This window comes from Rhinopithecus bieti, unplaced genomic scaffold, assembly GCF_001698545.2.
Source record: "Rhinopithecus bieti isolate Rb0 unplaced genomic scaffold, ASM169854v2 scaffold_4654, whole genome shotgun sequence".
Lineage (NCBI taxonomy): Eukaryota > Metazoa > Chordata > Mammalia > Primates > Cercopithecidae > Rhinopithecus > Rhinopithecus bieti.
In genome coordinates this window covers 20,851-45,925 of record NW_016804499.1, presented here as the reverse complement: position 1 = coordinate 45,925, position 25,075 = coordinate 20,851, and the positions used below count along the sequence as shown (strand labels likewise).

The window sequence follows — 25,075 nt, the reverse complement described above, 5'->3', positions numbered from 1 at the left end:
CATTCGCACAGGCTGGAGTGCAGTGGCACAATCTCACTCACTGCAACCTCCGTCTCCCCAGTTCAAGTGATTCTTCTGCCTCAGCCTCCCAAGTAGCTGGGATTAAGGTGTGTACCACCACATCCAGCTAATTTTTGTATTTTTAGTAGAGACAGGGTTTCACCGTGTTGCTCTCGAATTCCTGGCCTTAAGTGATCCACCTGCCTTGGCCTCCCAAAGTATTGGGATTACAGGCGTGAGCCACTGTGTCGGGCCAGCAATGCACTTTTTGTTGTGATCTGGTATAATATATGATTTAAAAGTTTCAAAGGAAAAAAAAATAGTTCCTCTTATCACATGCAAGGAGATTTGATATATTTTTTATTTCCTTTGTTCTATTATATTACAGAAAAAAAGAAAGTACTGGTTGATTCCCACTAAGTTTATTTTATAATAAACTAATTATTCATGACCTGCATTTGGAAAAACACGAGGCTAAAGAGCAATGCTCAGAAGGAGGGATGGTAAGCTCAGAAGCAAATTAGAAGTTTATTCCTTGATGTGGTTTGGCTGTGTCATCACCCAGTAGCTCCCATAATCCCCATGTGTCATGGGAGGAACCTGCTGGGAGGTAATTGAATCACAAGGGCAGTTACCTCCTTGCCGTTCTCATGATAGCGAGTGAGTTCTCATGAGATCTGATGGTTTTATAAGGGGCTTTCCCCCCACTTCACACTGCACATCTCTTGATGCCTCCATGTGAAGAAGGATATGTTTGTTTCTTCTTCTGCCATAATTGTAAGTTTCCTGAGGCCTCCCCAGCCATGCTGAACTGTAAGTAAATTAAACCTCTTTCCTTTATAAACCCAGTCTTGGATATGTCTTTATTAGCAGCGTGAGAACAGACTAATACATTCTTGTTACAGCTGCTTACTCTAAGCTGTTCCCTGAAAAAATGGCAAATGCTATATTTCATGGCACTTGCAGACTCAGCCACATTGACAAATGAGGGCTGCTCTGCCTTAGAATTGTGTACTGTGGATTACATTCATAATCCTCACACTTTAGTTCAAGCAGATGGAGACCCTGAGACTGTGTGCTCACGAAACAGGAGTAAATCACTGGCTTCCACTGTATGGGCTATAGTTTAAACAGAGAAGATTTTACTGGCTTTCTATTTTGCAATACTTCACAAGAGCTTTGCTAGCCAATTAAAGCATCACAGTAGGTGCTGGTCAGTTGGAGTTTGGTGGGGGAGCAAATTTGCTCTGTTATAGGATAAAGAATTTATCTCAGGAATTAGGCTGCATATAATTATGGACAGTGCTAGGGGAGCCAAGGTCCAAGAGGAAAGACAGACATGGTGACTAACCAGTCAACCTGAGACATCAGCTGTTAAAGTGGGACCCCGATGGGGAGCCCCTGGAAAGGTCCTTGGGAGCTCTTTCTTCTGTGCAGCTACCACATCCATGGGGTGGCAGCCAAGCATCTGGCAGCGAACCTGGGGCTGCTGTGGCCCCCGGGCAGCTCTTAGGGAGGAGAATGAGGATGAGGGACCCTAGCTGACACCTCCGTGTTCGTCTGTCATCCACTGTGTAAATACCTTCAGAAACAGTTGTCCTGCTTCACTGGTACCTTCCAGGTCACACACAGGTAGATGTCTCTTTGGCCATTTCTAATTCAGAGCCATGCAGTGTTGGGATTTTGGGAACAACCCTCAACTTGACCAAGTTGATAAAGAACAACCAAGCACCTATGTGGTTACTCTAAATTGCAGATTATTATTCTAAATGCCCTTAACCATCATCTGCCAAACACCTAGTCTAAATACTCATGATTAATTTCCCAAATCTGCAAATGAAGACATTAGAGTCACATTTTATAGTTTTCAGAGTCAACCATTGTGTCCAAAAGCCTTAAAATAATTCATTATCAAAACCCAAAGATTTCTCAAGGTAACTTAACAAGAACACTCTTACTTCAACTAAATAGGCAGCAGTTCAGATTAAGTTGCTGCTGTTTTCCTTATCTTGAACATTTGCTCAGTGGTAGTTTATTCAATAGACAAGTTACAGAATGGGGAAAAACTGATAGTACCTGGGGAAGGATGAAAGCTGAATTTGAAACCTAGACCATTGCGGGTGACAGAAGTACCTGTGCACACCTGGGAAGACCTGCGTGTGTCCTCCTGTCTTCTCCATCTCTTCTCTTTCAGCCTCTTTTTACCAAGAGTCAATAAAATGCCTTTTCATCATTCCTTGCCTTTCCATTTTTCCTTCCTTCCTTTTCCCATCAAGCATTGAGATATTGGTGTGCACAAAGTGTGCACATTAGGGTCATGAAATGACCCCTTGAACTGTTGGCTGTAGCAGCATGCTAGGTTTCTGAAAAACTGGGTTGTTGAAGGAGAGTAGTTGTATGGAGGTGTTGGTGGAAGTGTACCCAGTAGGAGAAAGTGGCTCTGTCTCGGGGGTTGCAGAACTGGCAGCTGGATATGGCAGTTGCCATGGGTTGGGAATTCGTTACATGAAACAAATCATTGATGGGGAACTTAACTATAGTGGGAGCCATGTTTCTCACTATTAGAGCAAGGATTGACAAAGCAGAGGCTAGAAAGAATCCTGAGCTGTTAAACTAAAGTTGAAAGTACCAGAATGAACACATGGGTTTTAAAAATACAGATACACAAGAAGATATGGAAATAGTTGTAAAGGCATAGGCATGTGTATGGAAATATATGTCAAGGATTCCGTCAAATAAGAGGACCCAGAAGCAATGTCACCCCAGTAACAGTGCCACTCCACGTGCCCAGCTCTGAATACCAGGGTGCACAAAAAGAAAACAGGAGCCCAGAGAGTAGAAAGGCTTGGAGTAGAGAAAGTAGAAGACAAGCCTGAAAACCTTACTGTGTCAGAAAGTAGGACAATGCTCAGTGAATGACAAGGACATTTCCCAGGAGCCAGTGTGGAGGGGCCCTCACAACTCAGGGGCAATTTCAGCATCAAAATTGTAGTTTCAAATACAGTCTGTCTAATAAAAGAGACATTCATGCATCCACATAGATATTACTTAGCTAAGAAATTGATTTACTGGAGGTAAGGGGAAGTGCTTACTTGCAGCTGAATACCAATTCATATTTAGGGCACCAATAGCCACCACTAGGCAGCCATCATGACAGTTGATACAGGCAGGTGTCATTAATGTCTACTAAGGTTGGTGGGTGGAAGCTTGATAAGGAAGAGGACATTGATGCAGTTTTGGAATATATCCTTACAAAAGTTCAAATCACATACAAAGTAAACATGGTGACCCAGCAGACAAAGCTGGTGCACACCAACTCAACCAGGTAATCACGGTGGGATGGGTTGGGGATGTGTGCCTCCCAGTGTGTTGAACTGAGAGCAGCATAGCACCATGTTTGTGTATGTTTTGCCTGAATTCATGAGCCAGGTTGAGGGCCATCCTCCATAATGAAAGACAGTACTCATTCAGATCGTCAAGGGCATGAAAGACAACTGAGGAGTTGTCCCAGAATGAAGGAGACTGGTGAGACACAAAAAACCGAATGCAACGCATGCTTCCCAACGGAAACCCAGGCACAAACAGTACAAGATGTTGTGAGTCCGTGTGGCAAAATGTGAATGGAGTCTGCACATTGGATGGCAGTGTTGTGTCAATGTTGGTTTCCTGTTTGGGAAAATTGTGTGGTGGTTGATATGGTTTGGATATTTGTCCCCACCCAAATCTCATGTTGAATTGTAATCCCCAATGCTGGCGGTGGAGCCTGGTGGGAGGTGTTTGGGTCAGGGTGGTGGATCTCTCCATGGCTTGGTGCTGTCTTTGTGATAGCAAGTTCTCAGGAGATCTGGTCATTTAAAAGTGTGTGTCGGCTGGGCGAGGTGGCTCACTCCTGTAATCCCAGCACTTTGGGAGGCCAAGGCGGGCAGATCATGAGGTCAGGAGACTGAGACTCGTCTCTACTAAAAATATAAAAATATAAAAAATTAGCTGGGTGTGTTAGCACACATCTATAGTCCCAGCTAGTCAGGAGGCTGAGGCAGGAGAATTGCTAAAACCGGGGAGGCGGAGGTTGCAGTGAGCCGAGATTCCACCACTGCACTCCAGCCTGGGTGACACAGCGAGACTCTGTCTCAAAAAAATAAATAAATAAACATAAAAAAGTGTGTGTCACCTCCCCACTCCCCCACAACACTCTGTCTCTCTTGCTCCTGCTCTGGCCATGTGATGTGCCTGTTTCCCCTTTTACCTTCTGCCACCATTGAAAACTTTCTGAGGACTCCCTAGACACCAGGCAACTGCCAGCACCGTGGTTCCTGTAAAGCCTTCAGAACCGTGAGCCAATTAAACCTCTTTTCTTTACAAATTATTCAATCTCAGGTATTCCTTTATAGCAAGACAAGAAAGGCCTAATACAGTGGTAATTTATTAGAGGGTCCTTATTTGGGGTAAATACAGTAGTTCCCCCTTATCTGCCATTTCACTTTCCAAGGTTTCAGTTTCTTATGGTCAACTGTGATCTGAAAATAAGTGAGCACAGCACAATAAGGTATTTTGAGAGAAAGAAAGAGAGATCACATTTACATAAATTTTATCATGATATAATGTTATAATTACTATAATTTATTATTGTTGATCTCTTGGCTGTGCCTAATTTATATATATATTTATTTTTATATAAATATGAGTGTGTGTGTGTGTATATATATATATATATATATATAGGACGGAGTCTCACTCTGTCTCCCAGTCTGGAATGCAGTGGCACGATCTTGGCTCACTGCAAGCTCTGCCTCCTGGGTTCATGCCATTCTCCTGCCTCAGCCTCTCGAGTAGCTGGGACTACAGATGCCCGCCACCACGCCTGGCTAATTTTTTGTATTTTTAGTAGAGACGGGGTTTCACTATGTTAGCCCGGATGGTCTCAATCTCCTGACCTAGTGATTTGCCCACCTTGGCCTCCCAAAGTGCTGGGATTACAGGCTTGAGCCACCGCGCCCGGCCCTAAGAGAGCAGATTTTTAAGTGTCCTTCCCATGAAAAGAAGATAAGTATGTGAGATAATGTCTGTGTTGACTCACTTGATTTCACCATTCCATAATGTATTTCTCTATCTAATGTATAATTATATGTATATCTTATATATGCCTAGTTACATAATAAATATCTATAGTTTTTATTTGTAAATTCAAGAATAACAATAACAGTAGCAACAAGAGATGCTGGTGAGGATATGGAGAAAAGGAAACCCTTGTACACTGTTGGTGGGAATGTAGATTAGTGCAGCCACTATGGAGAACAGTATGGACTTCCTCAAAAAACTAAAAACAGAACTACCATATGACCTAGCAGTCCCACTGCTGGGTGTATACCCAAGGGAAAGGAAATTTGTATGTCAAGGAGATATTTATACTCCCATGTTTATTTCAGCACTATATACAATAGCCAAGATATAGAATCAGCCTGTGTCCATCAACAGATAAATGGATAAAGAAAATGTGGTACATAGGCCGGGTGCGGTGGCTCACGCCTGTGATCTCAGCTCTTTGGGAGGCTGAGGTGGGTGGGTCACGAGGTCAGGAGATCGAGACCATTCTGGCCAACATGGTGAAACCCCATCTCTACCAAAAATACAAAAATTAACCAGGTGTGGTGGTGGGCACCTGTTGTCCCAGCTACTCAAGAGGCTGAGGCAGGAGAAGGGCTTGAACACAGGAGGTGGGGGTTGCAGTGAGCCAAGATCACGCCACTGCACTCCAGCCTGGTGACAGGGCAAGACTCCATCTCAAAAAAAAAAAAAAAAAAAAAAAGAAAGAAAAAGAAAAGAAAAAAGAAAATGTGGTGCATATGCACAATGGAATGTTATTCAGCCATGAAAAAATAATGAAATCTTGTCCTTTGCAGCAACATGGATAGAATTGGAGGTGATTATGTTAAATGAAATAAGCCATGCACAGAAAGACAACTATAACATGTCCTCATTCATATGTGGGAGCTAAAATAATGGATCTCATAAAAATAGAGTAGATTGGTGGTTACCAGAGGCCAGGGAGGAAAGGAGAAGGAGGGGATGATGGAAAAAAATATAACACTATTACATTCTATAGAGCTAGTATTCATGAAACAGCTTTTGGGAAATGGTGTGCTAGAGAATGTTCATTGACTTTTGATTCTGATTGAAATGAATAAGTAAGTCACCATGTGGATGCTGGTTAGGGCCTTGGGGATGGATATATCTCCAAGTAGATGTAGAGTGAGAAGAAAAATAAATGAAGAACAGAGTTTTGTGGACTCATCAACATTTAAGTAGGACATAGAGAAGAGTCTGGTGGCTACAACCCAATTCAGAATGTCTTAGTGGGACTTCCCAGCAACGTGAGTTTTCATGGATATTCATAGGTAGGTAGAGAATTAGAGAGTGTAAGAAAACCAAGGGAACGGAGATTTGACAGTAGAAGGGGTTGGTCTTCCCTGTCAAATGCAGCATGGAGGTGGAACGTGATGAGAATTGGAATGGGTCACTTGGGCCTTGCAGTTGGGAGAGCAGGGGCAGCCCCTGAGAGGGCATTTTCTGAGCAGTGGTGGGTTGAGGAGGCCTGTTGTATTAGGTGGACGATGGGTGAGGGGGGACCGTGATGTAGTGTTGCCTCCAGAGACAAAGTGAGAAAGTAAAAAGCCTGAGCTTGCTGTCAGGCTCTGTCCCTAACCGTGTATTTGAACCAGCCATTCAAAACTCATCGGCCGGCGCGGTGGCTCAGGCCTGTCATCCCAGCACTTTGGGAGGCCGAGGCGGGCGGATCACAAGGTCCGGAGATCGAGACCATCCTGGCTAACACAGTGAAACCCCGTCTCTACTAAAAATACAAAAAAAACATTAGCCGGGCGTGGTGGCGGCGCCTGTGGTCCCGGCTACTCGGGAGGCTGAGGCAGGAGAATGGCGGGAACCTGGGAGGTAGAGCTTGCGGTGAGCCAAGATGGCGACGCTCACTCCAGCCTGGGTAACAGAGCAAGACTCCGTCTCAAAAAAGTAAATAAATAAAAACTCATTGGTTTCCACAATCTGTAAGATGAGGAAATGGACTAGACTATTTCTAATTCTCATCCAGCTCCATCATTTCAGTGACTGACTTAGTGAATGGATGGGTAGTTGAACAATTAGATGAGACAATGAAATGAGATGTTACCGACTTCCAAATTATCGAAGGCTTATTAAAAACTAAATGTATGGAGAAGGTATGTGTATAATTATATATGTTAGTATAGCTTCCAAATTATTGATTCATTTCAAAGAGAAACAGAGACCAAGGAACATTCTGTAGCCCAGCACTTCTCAAAAGCTTCTCTTGCGCATTAGCTCTGTAGCATGTAAGAGTCTCAGAAGAAACTTGTAAGAAATGGTTTCCGGGTCAAATACATGTAATTGTTTTACTACAGAACTCCTCAAGTCTTTTAGTATAATAGTATGCATTGTGAGTTTCTCACATTTACTGGACCAATGACTGTTTCTTTTTTCTCTTTTGTCTTGTTTTGTTTTGTTTTGATGGACAGCATTTCTGAGGACTGGCATTCTGATGAATGTAGTTTAGTAAGCACCGAAGAAGGAAACATTATTGATAAGATGGTCTCCAAATGACATATCAGTCAGACTATGACCTGTTTATTGTGCATACTTTTCCAAAGTGTCATTGTTTCTGCAATGACAGTATTATGAATGCACTGCTTTGTTAACTCAGCAAGCCAAGAGTAGTAGTTAATAGTTTAGCACCTTTATGGCTGAATGATTCCATTCTAAGTAGGGATCGCAGCCCAATTCTGGATTCAGTAGCTAAATTCTATCACAGCGGGTGGAGTGATTGCTTTAGCAAACTACATTCATTTATTCCCTTAATATATGTATGTTATAAAATGTCTCTTTTGGGACCAAGAAGCACAAAGCTGAGACTGTTGCCTCAAAGTGACTGTTTGCAAATTGGGGCTTAATGCAATCCACAGGTGGGAAAGGAATAAGACTCCAGCTTTCCTGCTCTGTCTGTTGTGGTGTAAGAAGCAGCTGAGGCCACAGCTGGAGTTCTTGTTACTTTAATTTAAGAAGTCTTTTTTTCTCGACTCTATTTGGATGGTGCTTTTCATAAAATGAAAATGTTTTCATAAAACAGTCAATTTGTTTTCCATGAAAGAGCTATAATAATCGATTGCCAAAAATCCACCTGAGTAGTACCAGCCTACTACTACTTCTGACCTCAGCCCCACACCAAAACAGCCCCCCAAGCCTCGCCTTTTGTTCTTACTGGTCTCTTTTCTTGATCCTCATTTTTTCTCATTCCTTGATCCCCATTTTTTCTCATTCTAATGATATTCTAGTTTACTCTTTTCAATCAGGTTAGGTAGACTTTAAAAGTATACCATGAATCTCTGCAATTTTCCTACGATGAATTCCTTCATCAGATTTCATTACTATAATATAAATGTAGTTTGGTTGAAGCTCTCTTAAGTGGATTTTCTTACTCTTTCTCCAAATGAAAGCAATTTGCTATATTTTAAAACCTTTAACACAAGCATTTTTTTAAATGGGGTAAGAGTTTAGAGGCCATTTGTAAAAATGAAGCTGTCACAGGACAGTCCCTCTTCCAGATCATTTTTTAAGTTGATGTGTAATAATTGTACATATTTTCGGGTACATGTGATATTTGATACATCCATACAATATAAAGTGATCAAATCAGGGTAATTGGAGTATCCATCACCTCAAACATTTACCGTTTCTTTGTGCTGGGAATATTTTAAATCTTCTTTTCTAGCTATTTTGAAATATACAATAAACATGAATAATACAGTCATCCTACTGTGCTGTTGAACACTAGAACTTATTCCTTTTATATAACTCTATTTTTATTCTCATTAACCAACTACTCCTCACTCCCCCTCCCTGCCATCCTTCTCAGCCTTTGGTAACCACCTTTCTGTGTTCTCTGCCTCTATGAGATCCACTTTTTTAGCTCAGACATATGAATGAGAACATTGTCTTTGTGTGTCTGACTTATTTCACTTAAAACAGTGACCTCTGGTTTCTTCCATGTTGCTGCAAATTACAGGATTTCATTCCTTTTTAATGGCTGAATAATATTCCATTGTGTATATAGCACATATTCTTGATCCATTTATCTGTTGATGAACACTCAAGTTGATTCCGTATCTTGGCTATTGTGAATAGTGCCACAGTAAACATGGAAGTGCAGATATCTCTTAGATATACTAATTTCCTTTCTTTTGAGTATATACCTAGCAGTGGGATTGCCGGATCATTTAGTAGTTCTATTTTTAAGTTTTCGAGGAACCTCTATACTGTTTTCTGTTGTGGCTACACTCTTATACATTTCCACCAACAGTATACAGGGGTTCCCTTTTCTCCACATCCTTGTCAGCACTTTTTTTTTGTCTTTTTGATAATAACCATTCTAACTAGGGTGAGAGGATAACTCGTTGTGGTTTTGATTTGCATTTCCTTGACGATGAGTGATGTTGAGCATTTTTTTTTACATAAGCTGTTGGCCATTTGTACGTCTTCTTTTGAGGAATGTCTATTTGAATCATTTGCCTGTTTTTATTTGGTTATTTATTTTTACTATTAGATTGTTTGAGCTTCTTATATATTCTAATTCTTAATTCCTTTCAGCTGGATAGTTTGCAAATATTTTCTCCCATTATCTAGGTTGTCTTTCCACTCTGTTGATTATTTCCTTTGCTGGGCAGAAACTCTTTAGCTTGATATAATCTCATTTGTCTACTTTTGCTTTTGTTGCCTGTGCTTTTGAGGTCTTACCCCAAAAAAAATCTTTGTCCAGACTAATGTTCTGAAGTATTTCCACAGTGTTTTTTCTAGTAGTTTCATATTTTCTTCTAGTAGTTTCATAGTTTTCTTCTAGTGGTTTTCATGTGTTTTTCTAGTAGTTTCATAGTTTCGGGCTAGACCACTTTTTAAAGCAAATCTGAGTAGATTGAGGATTGATTCCTAGGAGATCCTAGATTAGAAGACTCTTTAATTAAGGTTTAATTTTTATGTATATTATAGTAACAAATACATGGAAACATTCTATTTATAACAGTTGTTGACTAGTTAAATAAATACTTTCTGTCCATTAGTATGATGATATATAAAAATAAATCATCAATGAGTTGTAAAAATGTTAGTGACATGTTAAATGAACAAATCAGCTTGCAAACAGTAGGTAAATAATGAACTTAGTTTTGTTAACTATAAATGTGCACATCCACGTATAGAAGGAAGATTGGAAAGGAAGGCCATGTGGATACATACATGGGAAAGCAGTTGAAAGCATTAAAGTGAACGTAAGGAGAATGGAGTATAATTGTATTTTCTATGTGGCTTTTGGGAAGTTAGATTGCCTTTTGAAGACTTAGTCTTTTCACATGTAAAAGGAGGATAATAATGCCTAACTCAATATGATGGTTGATTGGATTAATTAATAATGTGTCTAAAGCTCTTAGCACAAAGTAACTGCTCAGTAAATGGTAGGTGTTATTGATAACTTTTATTTTCAAAAATGTTAACAGTAGCTATTTCTAGATGCTAAGGTTCTTGCTGTTTATTATTTTAAAATGTTTCCACCAAAATATATAATATATAATGTAAATGAACGCAGTGTGTAATCACTTAAAGTGCATATGAATATATGTACATATATATGTATGTATTTACATGGTATATTGCTCTATCTTTTGCTTCCCTTCCCTAAGTAAGTTATATCTCTGATAAACATTTTTTCAAGGCTTAACCCTCCTTTGAAGTTCTATGCTTAATTTTTCCATGAATCATCTCATCTTCCCCAGAAGTTTTAATGCTGGTACAGACTCTTGACTCCTCTACCTGTATCTTCCGTATTTTAAATTCATTTTGTAAACCTAAGTCTGTATAACTTTTTCTTCATATCACCTAGTCATTTCATTAGGTTTTTCTTGTTACAGCTTTTTTATATTATATGAGTGAGCAGAGAACATGCCAGGAATCGCTCTTCCTGTGGCTTTTAATAATAGTAATAGGTACTGTGGTTACAGCGCTACACATCGCTATAGCACTGCAAGCCCAGTCGCTCAGTGTTGCAAAGGCACACAGGGCAAGCGTCTAGCACGGGATGAGGGACATGGCTGGCCTGTGTCATGTGCTGAATGGTGTGAGAAGTCTACCAGTGGCTATTAAACTCTGGTGTCTTGCAGCAGAGTGAGCTTAGCCAGAACACATTTCAGCTGAGGTGATGTGTGCTGGCCAACTATGCTGGCCACTCAATATACTGCCTCTCATTCCCATATTCATTACCCCTGGACGCCTCCCAAAATCACAGATGGTGTTTCTATTCCCTTCCCAGACAGATCTCTCCTCCTTTTCCAGTTGAAGCCCTTTCTACTCTTCACTTCACCTTCTGGCCTTTGCTGCCTGCTATATTATTAAATATAGTTGTTTCAGGATCTCAGTTATAACAAAAATGCCCTACATGTGTGAAAATTATCTAAATGTCAATTGATGCTGCTCTTCTCAAAATGTAGGCTTAGTGAAAATATGTGTTTCATTCTTTACAAAGAACTTTCACAAACATTATTTCATATATATGTATTTATATTTTATTCTGAAACCATAGCCTAGTATCTCACGTCACTTGAACAAAATAAGGAAGGCAAATAGTATTACTTCTTCAGCACAGCAGAACAGATGGCTGTGAGAAGCCCCCAGTAGGATGCAGCTACTAAGTTTCAGACCTGGACTTGAACTCAACTCTTCTAAGTTCAGTGTTGCTTCTCTGGGATTAAAAGAAAAAATGTACTGGATCCACCTTTCTTGGAACAATACAGAAGGCAAAATCAACCAAGTACACAAAATAATGAAGACGTCCTGGATTCCAGGATTACTTTAATATTTTCTCTATTTTCCTTGTATCTTTGACTTATATCAAAAGTAAAATATCTTCTAGCTGCTAGTATGTATTTAGTTTTAGACTGCTTCAGCTGGATTGCAAACAACTGCATTTGTACTGGACATGTGGTTTACTTAACAAAACATAGTCCATTAGGATGTTTTAGGAGTGAGAATTGGTTCAAGAGTTCTTTATAATATTTCTGAAACTCCAGGGAATACTGGAATCTTCCTGAATGTGTAGATTTTGTGAGACACTCAAGTCAATAAAAAGCTTTCTTGTACCTTCTAGGGAGAAACTGAGCATCTTTTATTTTAAATCATTAACAAGACCAAAACATCCTATAAGGCAGTTTAACTGTAGAAATATAAGAACTAAATTTTCTCCCCTCCCCTTTTTTCTCCTTTGTAGCTTAAAGGGAGCTGATGCTGGCAATGGGATCAGAGTGTTTGTACCTGACATCGGGATGTTCATTGCTAGTCTGACCATCTGGCTTCTCTGTAGAAACATTGTTCAGAAACCTGTGACAGACGAAGCAGCACAGAGTAACCTGGAGTTTGAAAATGAAGAATTGGTAAATCCAACTCCATGTCTCTTTCTTCTTTGATTTCTGAGGACCTTGACCCTTAATGAGTTGAAGAACTATGATAATAACAGCTGAGCCTGCAGAGCACGTTATGATTCACAGTGCTTGACATAACCGTTTACTGTCACATTGCCTGACACCCTCATGCAGTCCCAGTGAGCAGACACTCTGGTCCACACCTTAGCAATGAGAAGACAGGCTCAGGGGTGTTCATAGGTAAGGGCCAGGCTTTGACCCACCACCCCAAACTATCACGTGATATTATCTCGGAGGCTCACCGTGCAAGGTCATACATAGTGTTATGGTTCAATTGGTCTGGGTACCTTAGTTATTGCAGAATATTTAAAGAAGTAACATCTGGTAGTTTTAGGGGAAAAAATGAATTCCCCCTTGCAGGGCAGCTTTCCAGTCTGTGCATCTTGTCCTGCTCAGTGGAGTGGTGTTAACTTGGCGTGCTTTGATCAAGTTGTTTTAAAGCACTCCAAGGGGGAAAAACATACATATTTGGAAAAGTGTGAGAATTTTAGAAAGGTAAAAATAATGAATGAAATGTATGTTTGCTGGCTGGTTGAAACGTTTCAGGAGTAACTGCTGAATTGGAAGCTTGTCCTATTTTCATCCTTGGGTATGAGAGCTGTCAGACGGCTCTCACACTGCCCCCTGACCAGCCTCAGGACATTGGTAATGTTCTAATAACTGTACTTTGTTAGGTGAGGTTAGGTGACATCAATTTAAAAAGTAATTGATTTATTAGTGGAAAGATAACATTTATAAAGGAAAAAGTGACTAAAATATTTGATTTGGACATTTGATGCAAAACACTTGCAAATACTAAATGTTTTCAGTCATAAGCTTTGGCAAGATATTAAACTTGTAAAACTGAAGTTAATTGAAGTTACTTATATTAAGAATGTTAACCACTAAGGCATTGAGGGAGGAAAATTCTCACTTATGGAAAATGATTTATGTGGTTCACAAGCAAGCAGACAATTGCCTTGTATGCTTATTTAAAAAACAATAAAGGGGGGATATAATTCAATAAACCTATGTAAACTAGAAATGATACTGTCTAGCCAGGCATGGTGGCTCAGACCTGTAATGCCAGCACCTTGGGAGGCCCAGGTGGGCAGAACTCTTGAGGTCAGGAGTTCGAGACCAGCCTGGCTAACATGGTGAAACCCTGTCTCTACTAAAAATACAAAGATTAGCTGAGCATGATGGTGTGTGCCTGTAATTCTAGCTACTCAGGAAGCTGAGGCAGGAGAATCACTTGAATTCAGGAGGTGGAGGTTGCAGTGAGCTGAGAAAGCCGAGATCGCACCACTGCACTCCAGTCTGGGTGAGAGAGCGAGAACCTATCTTTAAAAATGTATATATTGTCTACAATTCTTATGGGTAAAAGATATGCAATCACCTTGCTTATCAATATTCTGCTATTTTTAAGGCAAATGTTAAAATGATGCTTGGTGTAACAGTATAGTAAAGTCAAAGTCGCTACTAGCCGCTTACATCTTACTTTCAAGACTTGATACCATAAGGCATGCATTAGTGTCCTAAAAATGGAAGGGTGCTTTTTCTTCTTGTTGATATTACAATTGTAAGACAGAAGATTTAAATTTTGTCTGTTTTTTACATTTACAGTTTGAAAATGACTTTATTTAAATAATATTTACCAAAATTTGCCTAAGTTTGGGGAAAGTAAACCAGTAACTCAGATTCTTCAGTTTGGGTATTTTTTATTTTATTATTTATAAAGGCAAGTTTTGTTTGTTTGTTTTCTTTTTTTTTTAACTTAAGTTCTGGGATACATGTGCAAGAAAGTACAGGTTTGTTTCGTAGATATACATGTGCCATGGTGGTTTGCTGGAACCAACAACCCGTCATCCAGATTTCAAGCCCTGCATGCATTATTATTCTCATAAATAGTAGCTATAGAAGGAGGGGAAAGGATAATTATCAAAAATTGAGTGGACTTAGCAGTCAGATATGGAGGCTGCCTAGTATATGATGCTGAGACAATTGTTTATTCTCTTTCTTCTTCTACAAAAGAGAGACACTAATACTATATCACCTAGTAGTTGTGAATGCTAAATAAAATTTCTAAAAAAAAGCCCCTGCCACAGTACCTGCTCATTTTGCTTGCTTAGATCAATTGCTGTTCGCTCTGCTCATTTTGTCCTTCTCCAATCTGAGAGGTAGTAGAGCTATTTCAAATTCCAATGTTCCTCTTAGAATTATTGACACTTAAATGGGAAGATATTTTGACGCCAACCCACTCAGTAAAAGAATCTCTTCTGTGCCATTCATAACAGATAGCCATGAATGGTTTCTTTTAAGAAGAAACAGCTTCTTATAAAAAGAACTTATGTGACCAAGGACAAATGCTGTTTGCCATAGGACTAAGAAAGCCTACACTGATCAACAAAAAGCATGGCTGTGAGGTGCCATACATCTGATGAAGAAAAGAACATAATGCGGTCACATGGGTTAATTCTCAAGTCACATTTTCTTCCTGATTTCAGTTTTCAGCGATAGATTTAGGATACTTCACTTCCATTTGAAATTTGCTTGAATACGTAAGCCTTATGTATTATTAATCACATTATTTAAAGATAATAAGATAGACAGATACTCTAAACATTGTTTATTAGGGACATTGAAAATACTAAATGTCATAATAACGGCATTATTTTCCTTCTCAGTTACATTCGTTTGGGGCTATTTTAGGTAATTGATTTTATTCTCTCGTCACATTCCAGCCCATCAGGTAGCCCAGGAGGAACAGCGGGGTGGGTGAATCTTCTGAGATTAATTCACAACGAAAAATTGCTTCCATGTGACAATCTGGACTTGAATCTGAAAGGAATAAAAGTACCTGGCCAAAATCAGCAGGGGATTTATTTTATTTTTGCCACCACAACATATTTCCTGCTGCTTATAAATCTTGTAGTTTGCACTCTGGAATGTTTGGTTTTTAAGGATACTGAAAGAACAGTGTTTGCTGGCATTATTTCTTCTTTCATTTATCTCAATGGAGAAATGGCAGGATTAATCAACTGGTGCCTGTAAGAATTCCTTTTCCAAAGCAGTCTTGTTTTAAAGCAGCAACTAATCCCTGGGGAAGATTCTTGGGTCTTCTGTAATCTTCACTGATTTGATAAGGCTCGAGTTTGGTGTTTTAAAGGTGTTCACAAATCCAAGGATTCCCCATAAAACTCCCAGTGGAAGTGGAGATGGCAGTGCAGTGGGAGCCTGTGCCTTGCTCCTGCATTTTACCGAGAGCCGACTTCAGCAAGGAAACCCTTTTCCTGAAATGTCATCAAAGGTTATTTCTCAACTGACACATTTGTGGTCTTGTCCATTTGTTCATTTTAATTCAGAAGCAGATCTACAAATCAATCATAACTGGGAGAAAGTTTCCTGATCTGAAATCTTAAATAAGAAGAGTTGTATTATGAAGATTAAATTGAGTAGAAAAGAGTTATTTACATAATCAAACAATATATCATTTCATCAATCTGACATTATCTTGTATAATCCTATGCTTACAACTTTTTCTAGCTATTACATGAGATTTGAGGCCTTATTTTTTAAATAGTATTTTAATGTATTATTAAGCCAAATTTCTGATAAATCAAATGCTTATTCAAATAGGAACTGCTGTCGTGACTTAGCCTGTGTAAAGAGGCATCTTCTGAATAGACTGACAAGTCAAATATGAAGGATTAAAATAATATTTCATTATAAGTCATCCCCATCTGCTAAAAATTCAGGGATGCAACATTAAGTCCTGCTAATGTTATTTGGAAATTTATTCTGAACCTGAAAGATTTTGTACCCTGCTTTCTAATTCCTAGTGTCCATTAGCCTGTCACAGCATCTGCATTCTAGCACATGACATGACCAAGTGGGCTGTGCTTCAAGTCTCAACTCTGAGGTTCAAGTTGCTGTTTTTTTTAAAAAGCAGGAGACAAAGAAGGAGAGAAATCAATCGTTTTATTGTCTTCTAATTAGGCTTTCAACATCTGCTCAGTTCTAGCCTGAGATTTAGTGCAAAGTCTCCAGCTTTAAATTTTCTGGATCCTGTTTCTTCAAGCACACAGACATGATCACTTGAAACCTGGAACCATTCAGAATGGTAAGAAGCTGAACGGCTGCCCAGTTGCCTTGCAGACTTTGCATTTCATGACTTAGTGTGAATGAAAAGCCTTCTTTGTGGTTGTCCTAAAGGCTGTCACTGCCACTCTTAGTGGTAAAGTGGGTGACTCCCTTTGCTGGTCCTTAAGGTCACTTTCAGAAACTGGGCAAAACTTCCTGTCATACATACCTCAAAATGCCGGACACTTGGTCTGTCTTCTTGGGGTAAAACACATTCACAATTTGGACAAAGCTTTTAATCCTAGAAGTTTTAGATGCCATTAATTTAAACAGAAGAGATGATTTTTTATTGGAGGAAGTCATGGATCTATTTATTGTCTTCTGGAAAGTTTTGGTATTTATCACAGGCTAGTTAACTTTGAGTCCATGACTGACTTTATTCCCCCAGAGTCTTCCAGCCACATCCTTGGTCACCAGGTGAGAGCATGGTTGCCCACTCATCCTGTCCTCTTATACCAGCACACCTGTGGAGCAGGCCCTTGGGACAGTCAGTGAGAGCCACCTTCATTGTGTAGAAAGGCGGCCAAACGTGGTGGCTCACACCTAAAATTCCAGCACTTTGGGAGGCCAAGGTGGGCAGATCACGAGGTCAGGATATCGAGACCATCCTGGTAGACATAGTGAAAACCTCTCTCCTGTCTCTACTAAAAATACAAAAAATTAGCCAGGTGTGGTGACATGTACCTTTGGTCTCACCTACTCAGGAGGCTGAGGCAGGAGAATCGCTTGAACCTGGGAGGCAGAGGTTGCAGTGAGCCGAGGTCACACCACTGCATTCCATCCTGGGCGACAGAGTGGGACTCTGTCTCAAAAAAAAAAAAAAAGGCAGGGATATTATTATTGACAATATGTTCATTGAGTGGACATTGCCTAGCATGGACTCAAATATACAACTCAAAAATGATTTAAAGAATTAGCAAAGAGGAAATCAACTAAAGTATCTTTAAACTATTAAAACAAAATGATTCCAGATTAATCTTCATTTTTATTTCGCCCATTTGTTAATTAATTTAGCAACATTTAACAGCACGTACCTCTTCTCTGCCTTTTTCAAAGAATCAAAGCTCCAAAATGCCTTTCACCTTTAACAGTCTTTTTAGATCAATATTTTTACAACTTATTGGAATATGTTGTTCTGTCTTTGCAGCATTTGATAGGTGATTTCATGCATTTGAATTGCAAATAACCACAAATACCCACATGAGAAACTTGTGTGAGGCAATTGCAGAGACCCTGTGTCCCTTTCTTGGGGGTAGAGTAGGGCTGAGTTGAGAGGAACCAGAGTCCCACCCCTCATGCCATCTGTCCCAACTCCGGAGAACCTGCATCACTCAAGGAATCCCACTCACCTCTTTGTACTTCTTTCCTCCTTTAGATTGTAAATACCCTTGAAATAGAATTTTCACCCACTTTATGTAAATAAGTTCCCCATATTGCTTTGAAAATATTGGTCATATGTCTGGGAGCAGGAGACACAGCTCCTTCCCCTACCTCCACTCTTTCTTCCCACTGACTTCCTCATCAAGGTTAATAGAAGCTCCATCTACCCAGATGCTCGAGTCAGAAACACTGATGTGACATGGATTTCTTGGGGCCTTTGTCTGTCACCACCAATAAGTCTTTTGAATTCTACCTTCAAATTCTGTCTGAAATCAGTCCACTTTTCTCTACTCACTGCCACAGTCCTCACCAAGCAGCCACTGCCACTCAGCTAGGCCTGAAAATATGTTCTAACTGGATCTCCCCACTTCCAGCTTCCCTTCTTACCCTATCCAATTGATACTGCACACAGCATCTGGATTATTCTTGTAAAATTAAAGTTAAATTATGCCACTTCCCTAGATAAAACACTTCTTTGGCTTCCCTTTAACCTAGAATAAAATTCAGTCTGTTGACCTTGATACTCATGCTTCTGCATGGTTTGGCCACATCCTACCTTCATGTCCTCACCCTGTGCTTTTGCCCCACTCCCTCACTGTGCAGTACCCACCCTGCCCTTCTCTCTGTGTCTGGATGGGGTAAGCTGTCTTCCTGCTGGATCTCTTCCAGGCAGTTCATTCTCATGTAGATGTCTTCTCACTCTTGTCCTTCTGGACTCTGCTGTACAGTTTGCTCTTGTGCAGATGCTCTTCTACCCACTCCTGTCTTTCTGGGGCTCTGCTATGTAGTTCACTCTTGTGCAAATGCTCTTCTCCCCACTCTTGTCCTTCTGGGGCTGTGCTGTGTACTTCACTCTTGCACAGATGCTCTTCTCATTCTTGTCTTTCCGAGTTTCTGCTGTTCAGTTTATTCCTGCAGAGATGCTCTTCTCCATCTTGTCTTTCTGGAGCTCTGCTGTGTAGTTTGCTCTTGCATGGATGCTCTTGTCCCCACTCTTGCCCTTCTGGGGCTTTGCCAGGGCACACTGATATCTGGGTGAACTGCTGTTGATTGACCATGTCTTGGTAGGGCTTCAGAGAAGGATGCTTTTTTTTTAATCTCTGGGCATCTTTATTTATTCAGTATATCTTTACCGAGAGCCTACTATGTGCCAGGATAAGCAAAAACTAATATTTAACAAGAAATATTTTTTGTTACTATTTAATCCATTTAATTGAAAGGACAGCTGACAAAAAGGAGAGTTTGTCCTTCCCTGTCCTTTATTAAACTTCCATTGCTTTGTAGATGGTGGTTGAAAGCAACATCTATGCATTCACTTTTCCAAATGAAATAGGGACTGCTTAAGCTGATCTTACGAGTTTGGAAAAATAATCTTCCCAAAACAAATCTAGCAGCAGAATGAAATATTTGCTTTATCCATTAAATGCTATCACGTTAGGCTTGCATAAGGTACACAATAGCATTCAAACACATCTATCTTTTTTCTCTCCCTTCTTCCTTTCACAAGGGAACCCTGGGGATGAAATTCGTTTTTTGCAGTGAGTCACAACGCTTGTCTTCTCCTTCCTCTGGCTCTTGTATTGAGATGAACCCATTCTGTTAAAATAAATTGTTAACTTTTAATAATAAACAATGAACAAACAACTGATGACACTTTAGAAAAATGCTCCTTTTGCCTCCCAGATCTTTTGACTCATTATATGTGACTTTGATACACTTCTATAGAAATGTTTTTAAAAGCTTGGTTTTAACCACGAAGAAGAGAAAAAAACGGATTAAGCTGCACGAAAAGCTCTGCTCTGACGTCCAAAGCTTGACTGAAACCTAAAGGAGGTTCCAGAGATAATTTACTTCAATCTATTTTCCACATAAGGGAGTCTGCTAGGATATGATTCAAACAAAATATTTTCAGATTATGCCTATTCAGCTGAGCCCCTGTGGAGAATTCATTGATCAGTGGTTGCCAATGTCAGCCAGGGCATGGATTCTGGAGGGGCTGCTTTAGATCACCCCAGAGAGTACTTTAATCATACGGATTCCTGGAATTCATTCCCATAATTTCTGATTTAGTAAGTTTGAGGTTGAGCCTGGTCATCTGCCCTCTTAAAGGTCCTCAGGTGATCCTTAGGATTTATTCCAACCCAGTTGGATTTTTATAGTGCTTGGGAGTAATGAAACATGGATGTTTGGGTCCCACCAAAAGTGATTTATTGTGTTTTCTTTGTCCAAAATTGAGTGAAAATCGTGGTGGATGCTATGGCTTAATGGAACCAGTGCTGCTGTAGAGTGAGAGGGTGTTGTGGGATGAGATGCAGACATACAAAGGTTTAGATCCCATCTCATTGTGGGATGAGAGCTTTGTGTTTAGGCCCTTATTCAGGGCCCTAACAGAGAAGAGGCTGGCCTTGTATAAAGTTGATTCCGTAGTATCTAGAGCTTCCTTATGTGAAATGAGAGAGCCTACACTAATACATGTTATCAAATGTTGAAATCAGTAACTTTTATCTATCATGTTTTCCAGTATTCTATTATTTTTATTTTATTTTATTTTTTATTTTTTGTTTTTTTTTTTTTTTGAGATTGAGTCTCATTCTGTCGCCTAGGCTGGAGTGCAGCAGAGTGATCTCAGCTCACTGCAGCCTCCGCCTCCTGGGTTCCAGTGATTCTCTTGCCTCAGCCTCCTGAGTAGCTAGGATTACAAGCGTGCGCCACCATGCCCAGCTAATTTTTGTATTTTTAGTGGAGACAAGAGTTTCACCAAGTTGTCCAGGCTGGTCTTGAACTCCTAACCTCAGGTGATCCACCCGCCTTGGCCTCCCAAGGTGCTGGGATTATGGCATGAACCACTGTGCCTGCCCAACTATTTTGAAATATACATTAATAACTACAGTCACCATGCAGTACAATAGATCCCCCAAAATCGTTCTTCATGTCTAAGTGAGATTTTGTACCCCTTGAATCAGCATCTCCCCTTTCCAGGTCCCCGGCCTCCTTCCCCAGCCTCTGGTAACTACTGCTGTACTCTCTACTTCTATCAGTGCAACTTCTTTAGATTCCACGTATAAGTGAGATCATGCCATATTTGTCTTTCTGTGCCTGACTTACTTCAATTAGCATATTCTTCTTTAGATTTATGTATGTTGTTGCCAATAACAAGATTTCCTGTTGAAATCATAAACTTTTAAAGAGGCGAGATAAACGACTTAAATGTCTTTAAATAAGTTTTAGATTTTGACATAGTCAATAATCTCTGTAATCATTTATTTGACTTTTTAAACTGTAAAGAGTTTATTTTGTCTTCAGTTTCTAAGATGACTCAGGAACCAGGGAAGTTAAATCTTTATTTACAGCCTTTCCTCCTCGTTAGCGTCAAGGCCAGATTGAAGTTTTGTTCCACTGCAGGGACAGCTTACAGCTCCAGCAAGCAAGACTGCCTGTTAGTAAACAGGCGAGAGTGAGTCCATTCTCTTTCAGAGGTTCAGTGTTTATACTTCAGCAGACCTGGGGGGGAAAAGCCTGCCTGTTAATAAGCCAGGCTGACATGACTAATGGCAGCTCTGGCCCTGACCTACCAGGACAGTAGGGGCTCACAGAGTCTAACCCGTCTCGCTCTTGGCTCTCAGCCTGGCAAATTTGAAAAGTATTTTCAACTGACAGCCCCAGGGATTTCTGTATAAAAATGCTGAAAAACCTAAAGTACCGTGGTAAGTTTATAAAAATCACAAAGGCCCAGTCCTTCCTAAGACAGGTCAGGGAACTGCATTTGTATAACCTCACAAAGGCATCTTGCTCAGAGATTTCTATTTGATTTAATCTACATCCGTAGCAATTCTATAATTGAATAAGAATGCATTTATTATGAAAGTCACAAGTGTGTTTCTGACTGTGACCCAGGCGGCCCTGGCTACGTTTTTCCTTTTGCTTCTTTTTCAAGTGCAGTGACTAAAGATTTTGGCCAAACTTCCTTCCTAGAGGGAGATGTTTAATGGGTTGCTCACCTGTTGTGATGGGGAAAGAAGCAACAGATGCCTGATGAGCAGGTCGTTTGTGTGTTGACGATGGTGTGGGTGTCCTGGCAATAGCTCTGGTGGGTGGATTTCTTTGTGGGGAGATGGAGTAAGCTGAATGGAAGAGCTGCCCTGGGCCTGAGGAGCTGGAGAAGGCATCCTAAGGGGTGGGAACAGCCTGTCCCACAGCAAAGAGGCAAAGAGAGCCTGTGGATTCTGGATTCTGCCAGTCATTTCTTGCAAGGAATGCTGACAGGCAAGGAGGTGGCATAGACCTGGAAAGGCAGAGTGGTCTCAGGGGCAGCAGCACCTGGAGGAGGGCCATCCCTGTATTCCCTCCAGGTAACCTCATCAGGCTACTGACCTTTAAACCATCATATGCTGGCGAATTCCAAAAAGCCCTCTTCAGCTCCCGCCCCTCTCCAACACTCCGGACTCCTATACTAGCTGTCTGCTGGATACCTCCAAGAATGCCTGAATGGGGTCTCCGAACTGAATTTTCAAAACAGAAATGTGGACTCTCAGTCTCCAATCTGCCTCCCTCCTGTCTGTCCTCCCTAGACAAAAATAGAGGAGCCACCCTGATTATCATCTATCCCTCCTCCCCACTTTAAACTTTCCAGCTGGTCCTACTAATCTGACCTCCAAAACAGACTCCAAAGGCAGGATTTTCACTTTAGCCCCACCTCTACCTCCCCTGTCCTCCAGCACAGCCATCACCTCCCTGCTGCTTCCTCCCTCTGCGCCGCCCCAGGAGCAACTAGAGTTATGTGACAAAGCAAATCATGTGTGCCTCTCATTAGATGGAGTGGTTGAAGATCAAAGACTGATTCGAGTAGGTTCAAGAGAAATTAGGTATGGAAGCGTTTTTACTGTAAATGGAGTGGGTGAGTCTAGCCCACTCTTCTAGAGTGTTTCACCTTAAGAGACAAATGTGGGTTGAAAGGGTGTGTTTCTTTAAGGTGAGACAGCAACCCGCCCTTGCCTGTTAACAGGGGTGATCCAGCAGAAAGAAAGCACATTGTGATGCAGGAGAGAGACCCAGGGTGGCTGGGCTGTTCTCTCCCTGGTGTCCTCAGCAGATGGGATGCAGTCATCGTGGCTGGAGCACATGCAGCTTGTCTTGTTGCAGGAGAAAGGCAGAGTGCATGCATGGCAGGCCAGCTGCAGTTGGGTGGTCTGATGTACTGGCTGGAGCTGGCAGCTCCTCTCTGGGAGCAGTAGAAAGCAAGGTCATTCTCTGAGAATGAGGTGGGAATTGTTCTCTAGGGGAGTGGAAGTGGCCACGGGCCTGGGGACACTTACCCTCTTTCTGCACACACCACCAAGCCTTGGACCAGCTCTGTCTTCCACCTGGAATGCACTTTGCCAGGACTTTCACAGGGCTGGTAACTTTGTGACATTCAGATCTTAGCTTAAATGTCACCTCCTCAGAGAGGCTTGCCTTAACCTCTGAATTGGAAACAGCCACCCAGTTAATCACTTTCACATCATCCTATTCGACCTCCCTGAATAGCATTCATTACTGTGAGATATTTAGCTGGTTAATATTTTACTTGTTTACGTGTTTATTGCTATATCACTTCCTATAGATGCTAGGACACACTAGGCCCTGTATGGATATAGAAAAATCTTATTGATTGAGCGTGAGATGTTCCTCTTGCTTCAGAAAAAAATATACAAATATGTCATGATGAAGTACAGTGGAAGTCAAGTTGAAGTGGCCCAGGATTAAATCCCTGTGTGTGTGTGTAAGTGGCCGGAGGGCTGGCTTAGCCTTGGCTCATCAATAGTCAACCCAAGTCACTCACCATGTGTACTCTCCTGGGCACACGAAAGGCCTGAGTCCTGAAGGCCGCTTTACGCTTAACTAGAACTTGGCACCAGCCCTCCAGTCCCTGCCTTCCTTCCGTGAACTTGGTCATAGTAAGAGGTCAGACACCATCAGTGAGTATTAAGTAAATATCAGAACTAAATATATCAAAAAAGAACCATCAAAAATGGGAACATGGAGAGGCCAGACCCTACTCTTTAAGTCTTAAATAGATGTCTGAACTGGGCTTAACAATTCTTCTTAGCTTTGTGAGATTAAAGATATGAAGTCTGTCGGCCTAGGGAAAAATGCACACACTAAGTTTCATGCATCTCAGACAGACTCCTTTTGCCTTAACGTGATGGCTTTATTTATTATTTCTTTTTTTCTTTTCTTTTTTTTTTTTTTTTTTGAGACGAAGTCTCGCCAGGCAGGAGTGCAGTGGCGCAATCTTGGCTCACTGCAACCTCCGCCTCCCAGGTTCAAGCGATTTTCTCCTGCCTCAGCCTCCTGAGTAGCTGGGACTACAGGTGCGTGCCACCACGTTCAGCTAATTTTTTGTATTTTTAGTAGAGACGAGGTTTCACCATGTTGGCCAGGATGGTCTTGATCTCTTGACCTCATAATCTGGCTGCCTCAGCCTCTCAAAGTGCTGGGATTACAGGCGTGAGCCACCACACCCGGCCCCTTATTTATGATTTCTTAAGAAAAAGAGAAAGTCGTAACCCTTCTAGGGAAATATTCTAATTAGCCAAAAAAATTTTTCCCATTTATTCTTTTTTTTTTTTTTTTTGTATTTTTGGTAGAGTCAGGGTTTCACCGTGTTAGCCAGGATGATCTCGATCACCTGGCCTCATGATCCACCTGCCTCGGCCTCCCAAAGTGCTGAGATTACAGGCGTGAGCCACACCGTGCCCAGCCCCCCATTTATTCTTTAAACGCAAAACGAACAAGCAAAAATGCCTTAGCATACCCAGGTTAAAATAATACACGGAAATATGCATATGTTCTGGTACATGTGTTAACTCCCTAAATCTGTGCTTAAAGCACTAAGGTGCTGAGCTGCCCAGGCTTGAAACAGCATATCATTCTCTAAAAGGATAAGATAGGAAGCAGCTCTATATGTAGCCAAGTAGCCCAGGACCACTCATTCTTCCATGGTCAGGAAATGTGGAAATAGTGAACAAAGATAAACTTAGAAAAAAACCAGA

At 40.9% G+C, this 25,075-nt stretch overlaps 1 protein-coding gene across 1 annotated transcript in view; it reads left to right on the top strand.

Moving 5' to 3' along the window:
• The window catches only part of PIEZO2 (piezo type mechanosensitive ion channel component 2), a 299,082-nt gene that overhangs the window by 266,521 nt on the left and 7,486 nt on the right, over positions 1-25,075 (top strand). The window contains exon 5 of the mRNA XM_017868803.1: positions 12,332-12,494. Within this exon, the coding sequence (XP_017724292.1) occupies positions 12,332-12,494 (163 nt within the window). The remainder of the gene's footprint in view (positions 1-12,331; positions 12,495-25,075) is intronic.